General features: G+C 28.7%; 1 protein-coding gene and 1 non-coding gene across 5 annotated transcripts; one reads left to right on the top strand and one right to left on the bottom strand.

The window, feature by feature from the left end:
* Positions 1-201: 201 nt before the first annotated feature.
* Positions 202-273, bottom strand: Trnah-gug. The gene has a single exon. It is a non-coding gene; the product is annotated as a tRNA-His (tRNA).
* A 360-nt stretch (positions 274-633) lies between these two features.
* Positions 634-8,548, top strand: LOC106786625 (serine/threonine-protein kinase GL21140). 4 transcript variants are annotated; one of them, XM_014748209.1, is made up of 6 exons: positions 634-714; positions 2,009-3,028; positions 3,103-3,280; positions 3,369-3,662; positions 3,724-3,966; positions 4,352-8,548. In XM_014748209.1, exons 2-6 carry the CDS (start codon positions 2,010-2,012, stop codon positions 5,975-5,977), a joined length of 3,360 nt encoding a protein of 1,119 aa, XP_014603695.1. In that variant the 5' UTR covers positions 634-714; position 2,009; the 3' UTR covers positions 5,978-8,548. The 4 variants fall into 4 exon arrangements, with proteins under 4 accessions (XP_014603695.1, XP_014603693.1, XP_014603696.1 ...); XM_014748207.1 differs by lacking the exon at positions 634-714 and adding an exon at positions 779-1,228; XM_014748210.1 differs by lacking the exon at positions 634-714 and adding an exon at positions 780-1,228 and having other exon boundaries at positions 4,355-8,548.
* The last annotated feature ends 2,418 nt before the right edge of the window (positions 8,549-10,966 follow it).

The following is a 10,966-nucleotide window of genomic DNA, read 5'->3' as shown; positions in this document are numbered from 1 at the left end:
TATACATATATACATAAAGCCTAAAATATTTATACAGAGAAATTACCTCTATCCTAATCCTATCGTATACATTCCACAAATAAATATTGACAATTTTAAATAACCTGAGAGAGAAAAGTTTTTAAGTTCAAAATATAAATTTTTTATAATAGGAAATATAGGTATCTTCTGTAATTATTTTTATTTGTAAAAAAAATCCCTTGCCGTGACCAGGATTCGAACCTGGGTTACTACGGCCACAACGTAGGGTCCTAACCACTAGACGATCACGGCTATTAAAGGAATTGAGAACCTCGAACAAATTTTCAATCTTATACATTTATATAAATAATAACAAATTAATAATTAATTAATTACGTTTTTTTAACAAAAAAATGTAAACAATGCTTTTAATCCTAAGTTATCCCAAAAAGACTGCTTTAAAAAACAATAAATAAATAAAGTGAAATACGTAATATCGATAATTTTGACAGAAACACGTGGCCATTGAGTGACATAGACTCGTACTGCCATCTAGCATTAGAAAGAATAAACACTTATATGGTCATACGGCTCTTATGATAAATCTATATATAAAATTGAAGATACATGTGCCCTATTATTATTATTATTTTTTCGATGGAAAAAAATGTGTTAATATGCGTTATTAAACCGTGAGATTAAACATATAATAATAATGATAATTCATTAATGAAATGTTAAGATTAATATAACGTGAGTATGCTTCTACCTTTGCTTCTACTTTTGTGTCTCGGCGCGGTTTATCTTGCATTTCCGTTTCCTCCCCTCTTCAGATTCCCATCCTTTTAAAAAGCCCACTACTACCAATGGTCGTTGCAAACCCTCCCTCGTGTCTATCATTCTCTCTCTTATTATTCTCTCGTACTCGCCCTTTTCCTTTCTCTTTAACAAAAGCCTTTATTTATAGACTTTGGCAAGTTTATCTTCCTATTTTATACGTGGATGTAGATTGAAAAAGAAATCGGTAGTTATTGTGTCTCTTGCATAGGAAATGTATAAAAACAGAATTAGTGGTGTGGAAAAATAAAGAGAAAGAAAAAAAGAAAGGAGAAAAAAATAGGTGTAAACGCTTTGGAAAGAAAATCTTTCGCATTTTATGTCTGCCATTTGCGTGACGGTAGCGTGAAAATGTCAGACTACTGGTGATTCATTCCCTCATTAACTCGTCTTTCATTCGTTTCTTTGAGACGTTCTGTTTGACGAGTAGGTGAGTGTTTTCGCGCTTTTTTTTTTAATCCTACATTATGGTTTCTACTTATCGAAATAATTATTTACGTGAATATATCGCTAATTAATATTCGTCCTCGATAGGAATATTTATTTTGGGTATATATATTAAGAGTATATCGCGTTTTGAAGGTTAAGTAACGTTCGAAATTGTACGTTGATTCGTTACCGATGGAATCTCTTTAATTTTAAGTACCTTAGTAATTATTTTTATTTATTTTCTTCATTTATCCTTCGCTGATAATAATAATGTAGAATCGTTAATGGTATGTTTAATGAATGTTGTGATATTTCTCCAATTATGAAATACGTCTTCTTTATGTGTAATGCATGTTCGTTATGTATTACATTTGTTGAAAAATGGAAACGTATCTTTGGAAAGTGATATATAAAAATGGCGAGTGCTTGTGTGGAATCTAATTTATTTCTGTAGGGTCTTATACAATTTTTCATAAGGTATGAATATTATGTTAGAGAATAACTTTCTCTAGTGTTAAATCAATCAATTGAATAGAATTTGATAGCGAATAGTAGTTATATATTTATTGAACTTAACGTACAGAAGTTATTATTTACAATTTGGATTATGTTGATTATATAAACAGTAGTTTAACGCAGTTTCTTTGGCTAGAATATACCTTGTTTTAAATAACAATAAAGTATATGCTTAAAGTAATAAATAAAAGTTTGCGCCTATCATTGAATTTAATATTTTCTTATTGCGTGCTATTTATCGATATGATATTTTTCTTTCATTTAGGATGATGGAGGAAGTATTGAATCGCGGCAGTACGCCATCCAAAGAAACTTCTTTTCCAGATAGTAACGATTTAAATTCTACGCCTACATCTAATTCGGATGAAAGAATATCAGATGGCAATGTACGGCTGTCTTTGAATGCCAGGACTCCATCTACTAAAAAGGCTAAAAGAGTCAGATTCTTTAGAAATGGTGACAAGTTTTATACCGGTGTTGTTATGGCAGTAACGCATGAAAGATATCGTAGCTTTGATAGTTTAGCTTCTGACTTAACTAGAGCCTTAGTATCAAGTGTGACATTACCTAATGGAGTTCGAGCCATTCATACCATGGATGGAAGAAAGATACAAAATATTTCCGAATTAGAAGATGGTAAATGCTATGTAGTTTCTGGACAAGGGGAAATCTTTAAAAAGGTCGAATATTCATCGTCAAAAGTAAAAAGAGGAAGCTCCCTTTCTGGTTTACCTCAAACTGCAGCTGTTACTGGTAGACAAATAAGCGCTATTCCTTTGTGCGTAAAAGCAAGAATAGTAACGTTGATAAGACATGGTACTAAACCAAGAAAAGTAGTACGTCTTTTATTGAATAAGAGAAATGCACCAAGTTTAGAACACGTAATGGAAGCTATTACAGAAGTGGTAAAGCTTGATTCTGGAGCTGTAAGAAAAGTATATACTTCGTCAGGTCAGCAAGTTACTTCTTTGGAACAATTTTTTGAAAATGACGATATCTTTTTGGCATATGGAACGGAAAAATCAAATCAAGAAGATTTTGAATTAGATTTTGAAGAATCCAAATGCGTCCAAAGTTTCCGTAGATGTCCATGGATTTCAAATAGACAAAATGGTCCAATGCCAAGAATGCCACGAAAATCTGGAAAAAAGGTTCTTACTACTCCTCAAGTCAGAACACCAAGTCCATCTTCATTAATTTTACCTCAACCACTACGTTTACATTATGCCGTGGGACATGTAATCGGAGATGGAAATTTTGCTGTAGTAAGACATTGCATTCATAAGTAAGTGATATTTATCTAATAATTTTATTTAGCGTTGACTATTATTTTCCATAAATAATTTCTTATATTTTTAGAGCTACAGGAGCAGAATATGCTATGAAAATAGTCGATAAGTATAAGTGCCTAGGAAAGGAAACAATGTTAGCAAGTGAAGTTGCAATTTTGCGTCAAGTATGTCATCCAAACATAATTAGTCTGGTCGCAGAACAAGAAACAATGGATCAATTGTTTTTGGTCATGGAACTTGTCAAGGTAAAATGAATTATTTAAAGAGCATAAAATTATGTTCAGATACATGTTTCTAATAAAGTTTTTATATTAAAATAAATTGTATTTATAGGGTGGTGATTTATTTGATGCAATAGCTGCTGCAACCAAATTTTCAGAAGCCGAAGCTAGTGTGATGATAGGACATTTAACATCTGCTTTAGCATATCTACACTCTCATCATATTGTACATCGTGATATTAAGCCTGAAAATCTTTTAGTTGAAATGGAGGGTAGTCATGTACGGTGTTTAAAATTAGGAGATTTTGGACTCGCACAAATAGTGAGAGAAAATCTTTACACTGTGTGCGGAACGCCAACATATGTAGCGCCTGAGATACTTGCAGAAACTGGATATGGATTAAAAGTACATAATATTTGTTATATTGCTCTTTAAGAAATGAAATAATGTCGATGATTTATTGCAGATCGATGTCTGGGCAGCTGGTGTGATTTTATACATTTTATTATGTGGTTTCCCACCATTTGTTTCCCCAGAAAATGAACAAGAAGAATTATTTGAACGTATTTTAAGTGGTCAATATGAGTTCACCTCACCTTACTGGGATACAATCTCAAATTCTGCTAAACAATTGATCACAAATATGCTTCAAGCACAACCAGAACTAAGGTTCAGCGCAGAAGATGTACTTGATCATCCATGGCTAGCGGTAAATATAATTTCTAATAATTTCCTAGTAGAAGATTTTTAAGTAAACACCTGCATGGCTTACCTTTGTTTATATGATAATGTGGTTTTTAATCATAATAGCCTCCTTGTTAACTAAGCATTATTTTTCACATTGCTTTTATTCATTACGTTTATTTATTTTTCCTTGTCGGAATCGCGTTACTATCGAGGAAATATTGTATCATTCAACATTGTAAAAATATTGTTTTCATTTAGATTGCTTTGAGTATTAAATATCATTCGCATACCACGCACAGCTATATTCAATTGATGAATAATATGGTACTAGACATGCTTCAGTAGTAGTTTGCTGTATCTGTAGCCAGTGCTTTTTTTTTCTCTTTTGTCCTGCCTCTGTATATCAGCAGAGCTTTCTAGGAGGCAAGCAGACCTCAACAACATCTACCGACTCGACGGAGCAATACGGGGATCAGCAGTGTAAGCCGATAAGGCTAGCCACATTTGAGTTTGACTATAAGAAGCAAAGAAAGCATGATGATTCTCAAGAAAAAGCGAATAATATTGATAATAGTGAAAGGTCTAATCAGAATAATATACCTTCATCCTTGGATGATAATTTCATATTTTATATGAATCGTTATCAACTGAGAGCTTTGGATAGCAAAGATGAAATAGATTTGGTTGGTGAAAACTATGGCGAAAATGGACCTATGTCTCTTAGTGCTGATTGTTTGCAAGATATTCATGCTCTTGATCAATCTGTGCACAATCTTATAAATACTCTTAATAAAAATGAACATCTTGAAGATCCTTTAAGATTATCACACAGTACAACTTCTTCAATGAGCAGTATTCCTAAGAATATAAATTTATCTTTACACAAAGATAATTCCACGTCATTAATATGTGATTATCATAATAGTTCTTCCTTTCGCATTGATACACCTCCTAATAAAAGTGTTCCCTTAGCGAGGATAACTAAGTTAAATAAAAGAAATGGAAATTCCTTGAGTGATATAAATTTTAAAGAAGATACACAAAGCATTCAAATTTTTCAGCTAAGTAAGAAAACAGAGAGCAAACGACAAAATAAAAAAAATACACGATTTTATAAAAACTCCAATCTATCATCTAATACCAAGTTAATGTATAAAAGTGATGATCTCAAGAATTGTAATACAGTATCGTCTTCAACTGACAGTTTTACTGGTAGTTCCAGTAATGATATAGAAACATCTGATAGTTTTGTTAATATTCAATTCGCTCAATCAGCATATAATCGAAAATCAAGTTCGATTCAAAGTATGGAGTCTACGGATAGCTTCGAAAACATAAGAATCTCTCCTAATCAAGATGTAAAATGCAACAATGCGAACGATCCAAATCAAAATAATTGTAAAGAAGCTGAAAACGTTAACGATGAAGTATTGAAAAAAAAGATTATTCTAAGAAATAATACATCTAAACTACCTAAAGCGCGAAACTTTCATGCAGATGACAAGATTAATTCTGTCAATAATATGACGAAAGGACAAGATGCAGTAAGACATTTAAAAAATGGTTTATCATATTACAGTGATGATAACCCTTCGAGGATAAAAACCTGTACCAAAAGTTCGGTGAAAATGAAAAGATTTAGTTATATTCCTCAATACTCTACAAAGAAATCTGTTGAGTGCATCGATATTAGCAATTCGTCTAATTATACAAGTAGAAAGGATGGACGAAAATTTCGTTCTACCGATGAATTGAGAAATGAAAAACAAAAACAAGTTAAACCAAAACGATTTAGTCTTTACTATACGCCGCAACCTTCGAGGAAAACATACGAGACAGAACCTAAAGAAATTAAGAATATGTATAAAAATTCTAATATGGATAATAACGAACGCCATAATAATGTTAAATTAGTTGATGGTAACAAAAAAAAAGATGATACAACCAAATATGACGAACAGAAAAATTTAAGAAATCGGAAATCTGTTATAGATGCATCGACTGTTGCTAGCAGAAGTAAAATAAATGAATAAGACATTGATATTATATGTATAACATTAAATGTTATGGGATAACAAGTCAGACAAAATCTGTGGAAATGTATAGATTGAAAAATGTATTATTAAGATGGGTTCGGTGCCCAGAAAAAGTCCAAAGGTGTAATGATTAAGTAAACATAGTACTACTAACGGTGAAATGGTATTAGAAAGTGACATTATATTTGTTTTCGGCTTTGAAATAAGTAACTGTGATTAGAACAGATGGGACACAAATAATACAAACGAGACATGCCAAATGCATTTAAATAGAGTATTTTCTATTTGATAGGTCTATGTAGTTTGAGTAATATATAAGCAAAATGGTAGAGACTTAAACTTTCCAAGAAAATAAGTGCATAGGTAATTGAAGTTATATATTGCATAATTAGACAACGTAATATTGACTGAAATCAACTGTTTTTATCCTACGACGTTAGTAGGAAAAGAGTCAAAAATTATGAAGCATGTTCCCCTTCTAGGATATATTTATGTAAATGATTATTAGTAACAGAATTTGTCTATATGGAATCGCCAATCAATATAATATACTACGTTCACTTTTAAAGCCAAAATAGAAAATGTATTATAGACAAGATTCAAAATAGCCAACAACTAAATACATGAGTATGCATTAATAACTTGTCTGTTTCCAATTAGTAATACATTCACAATTCTTAAAGACAAAAAGTCTTTTTTTCTTTAATAGGCTTATGTTCCTGCGACTCAACGCTAGAACGAGTTTGACAATCGAAATGGCTAGAAAACATTTAATAAACTGCAAGAAAATATTCTTGTATTTCTTTGTCTTGCTATTTTTACTTGTTTTTATTTGTAGAAATTGCATATCGATACGTATCAATATTATTCAGTGCAAATTGTATTGGTAAAATGATAAATAAATAAATAAATACAAAAAAAAAAAACATTGGACAAATGCTATCATCGCGTTTTTGTAATATCAATTAATAATTGGCGACAATTATTTGAAGTCTCTTACATTATCTGATCTTTTTTTCCTGACAAATTATTTAACAATTGTTTCAACAAATCATTAAAATTATAGTTATTTGAAGAACTTATGTCATTTTTGCCATGCCAAAAATGTATCGGAGGAAATAATATTGTATCCTAATAATTGGTTTATAATATTGCAATGAAATCCATATGGAAACTCGATCTTTATCATATGAACTTGAATAATATACAAGTTTTATAAATGTTAATATTATTTACATAATATATTTTATAATTCTAATATTTCATTGGTATTGACGAATCAAAGAATTAATAATTGCAAGTTGCTGAATATGTGTTCATTTAATTGATTAGCTTTGATACATATTGATACGCAATTTTGTTATTTTAATACTTGTTTTAAGCAAGATTTTTGTATCATTAAGATATTTTATATAAAAGAAATAATCAATATTTATTCAGAATATTTTTGATTTAGTTAGAAATTGTTGGTTACATTAGTAAAGGGTAGATGTTATGCATTCAATATGTTGGGATTTTTTTTCTTTTCTTGACGGCATATAATTCGTTATTCAAAAGTAGATTTATGTGATAAAATTAATATTTTTATAAAGTATTATGGTAATATACCAAGCAATTATGTGAGCAATGTGGAAAGATTATGTATAAAATTAAAAGTCTTGCAATATATTTGTAGCAAGTAGATATTTGTGCAAGTTTTAAAATGTTATTTAAATCACAGAACTTTTAGTATGAAATTATTTTTGCAGAGTAAATGACACAAGTAAAATAGGTACCATTTCTGTTGTCGCTTGCGCTCTGGCTTATGATTATACAATTTTGCTAGAAAATTTTTGTATTTTATAATGTGGATAATGGTGTTTCTTAATTATCTTGTATATACACAGTAAGAAATACGTAAATATTATAATTTTTTCGAATGTTCATAAATCATGTGCAATAGAAATTCATCAATAATTCATTCTTAGATAAATCATTCATACCAAATATTGAAATACATTGTTTATATATTTATATTACATAATATTATTCTACACATAGGTATATACGTGTATTTACATAATATATTTTATAAATCTATATTATTTCCATTAATAATAAATACTGCATATGCATACGATATATAATTAGCATTGTATATAGTACATCATTTATGTATGCTATACTTTACATATTATGTATTAAGTAAATATAAATGTACGTTCATTCATAAATAGTATATCATATATTGATTGCAATTTGTATTCAACATAACAGCATCGTGGTGTATTTTATTACGTAATGATTCTTATAAAATATTTGTATTTATTTTACTGATAATATAACGTTCTATAATATTAAAACAAAGATGAAATTTAAGCCGATTTATAATGAATTTGTAAAATTCTATAATGTAAAGTCTTGATAAATCTAATTAATTCGATGTTTTAGTCACTCCCTAGTATATTTTTCCAAGATAAAAGAACTACATTGAAGTTTGAGTTGATATTATGGAATATTTTAATATACTTTTGTATTTATAAGATTATACCACAGTATTATATTAATATAAACATATTAAAAAAAAAATTATAATGTAATCATTTTTTTTGTATAGAAATTGGAATTTTAAAAACTTTTTAACTATAAAACTACGATAAATTAATAGAATTGTTCACTTTCCTTGCAAGTACAATATTAAAAAGCTGTATGTATTTGTATGATTATTGTCAGTTTATAAGTAAACACACATCATGAGATCAAAGTGAAGGATTCGAATTTATTGATATAGTTACAGGCAGAAATCTTTTTAAAGTCTTATAATAGAAATCTAATAAAATTTTCACTAAAAATCGTTTGTAGCAAATGTAACATTTTAATTTAAAAATAAAAAAATTTATAACCTAAAGTTGCTTATTTAGTGATTTTAAAGTAAGTTTACATGTCAATATTGTATCAGTATTGAGTTTTAACTTGTAAAAAAAGTTTAAATATGCGATTATAAGAAATACAATTAGGTACATTCTTGTTGAAGTATTGATTCTATAATATCTTTTGCGAATCTGTAAAAAAGAGAAGATACTTTTATTAATGCGATTGTGAAGTATCTATTCTTAATATCGATATATTATAGTATAATATGATATAAAGATCGGCACTTTACATGAAAAATTTTGAACTAGACAAAGTATTTTACGCGTAGAAATAGAGTCCTATAATTGAATATAAGATTCATTAAAATCTATTCACTCTAAGTATAACAAATATTTACCTGAACTTTTCAAAAAAATTGCTAAGATGCACAATTTACAGCATTGCATTCTCTGACATTTCCTGAATTTTACATGCTAAATTTATAACTTGACAAAGTATTCTACGCGTAGGGCAAAGAGTATACTTTAATTTAAAATAAAGTTCACTGAAATTTAATTACTCTAACTATAAAAAAATATTGACGTGAAGGTTCCAAAGATATGAAAGATATGTGTGAAAGATTTGCACTTTACAGCATTGCATTCTATGTGATTTTAAGTATTTAAAACGCGAAACTACCCTAAGAGTTCCACCTATTCGCAAGTAATACGATTACGTGTCGAAGTCTAACAAAAAAGTGATTTAAAACAATGTATGTTATCGCTAAATTTTATGTTTATATATTGGCTCAGTAACGAAATCAAGTTCAAAAAAGGCATCTAAAAACATAAAAGAAAAATATATCAAAATTATCTTCTGTTTAAAATACGTTAATAGGTAATGTAATATTTCAACCAATATATATATATATATATATATATATATATATATATATGTGTTAAAACAAACTGAAATATTAAAAGAATGTATAAGATTATTAAAATAATGGTTAAATAATCGATAGAAAAATGTCTATTGTTTTAAAAAATTCGGAATATATGTTCTATACACTGTCCTCTTCGAAATCTAACGTCGAAATGAGCATTTGTCTTCTATGTAACTACTTTTATAAATATTGTTTATATGACTTTCCGAACGGTGCGCATGTGTAGAAAGGGAATAATGCACCTAATTAATAAAATTGAAGATTAAAACGTTCTGATTTTTATATTTTTATCATCTTTATGTAATTATTTTAACGCTTCTGCGCAATGATGACTTCGAGGGTAAAATTTTCCTGTAATACAAGTAAAGTGCATTAGTGAATTAAAATAATTGTTGATTATTCATTCGATAGAAATGTTTATTGTTGTTTAAAAGTTCGATATATAATCTATGTACCATCCTTTTCAAAATCTTTTGTTAGACTGATACGTTGTGCACACATAATAATGTTTTTCTATCGAAAGTTGTTTATATGATTTTCCGAACGTTGCGCATGTGTATAAAGAGGATATTTCATCTAATCAATAAAATTAAAAATTACAAGGCTCAGATCTTTGCATTTTTATATTGTGATATAATTGTTTAAACATGTAGCATTTGTTGTAATGTTTCTGTGTAGTCGTGACTTCGGAGGGGGAAATTTTCATCGAAATTATTTAATATTTAAAGTGTGCACTTACATCTAATATAAAATTAATTAAAATCTATTAACTCGAAGTATAAAAAAGTTTTACCTAAACATTTCAAATAAAGGTCAAAGATGACTATTTTTAGCCTCGTATTCTTGATAAAAATTTGCAAATCGATTATTAACTCGAATAAGCATTCTACGTATAAGCAAAAGAGTGCACTTTATTTAAACATTAAGTTCATTACAATTCGTTCCTTTTAAGCATAAAAAATATTGACGCAAAAAAATGTTTCAGAGATATGACAGATATGTGTGAAAGATTTACACTTTACAGAATTACAATCTATAGGATTTTAGGTATTTAAAACGCGAGACTACCAGTCTAAAAAAGTATTAGGTGTGTAGGGCAAAGAGTGTACTATCTTTTAAAATCATTTTTATGAAAATTTGACAACTGTAAGTATAAAAAATATTGACGAGAACGTTCCAAAGATATGAAAGCTATGTGTGAAAGATTA

This window comes from Polistes canadensis, unplaced genomic scaffold (assembly GCF_001313835.1).
Source record: "Polistes canadensis isolate GaletaPanama2010 unplaced genomic scaffold, ASM131383v1 scaffold_78, whole genome shotgun sequence".
Lineage (NCBI taxonomy): Eukaryota > Metazoa > Arthropoda > Insecta > Hymenoptera > Vespidae > Polistes > Polistes canadensis.
This window is presented reverse-complemented; position numbering and strand designations above follow the sequence as displayed.

Excerpts from the sequence above, each read along its gene's own strand:
- LOC106786625 (XM_014748209.1), top strand. The coding sequence starts at position 2,010 with ATGATGGAGGAAGTATTGAATCGCGGCAGTACGCCATCCAAAGAAACT. Across the intron at positions 3,663-3,723 it reads AAACTGGATATGGATTAAAA|ATCGATGTCTGGGCAGCTGG; the intron begins GTACATAATATT and ends GATTTATTGCAG. Across the intron at positions 3,967-4,351 it reads TTGATCATCCATGGCTAGCG|CAGAGCTTTCTAGGAGGCAA; the intron begins GTAAATATAATT and ends TCTGTATATCAG.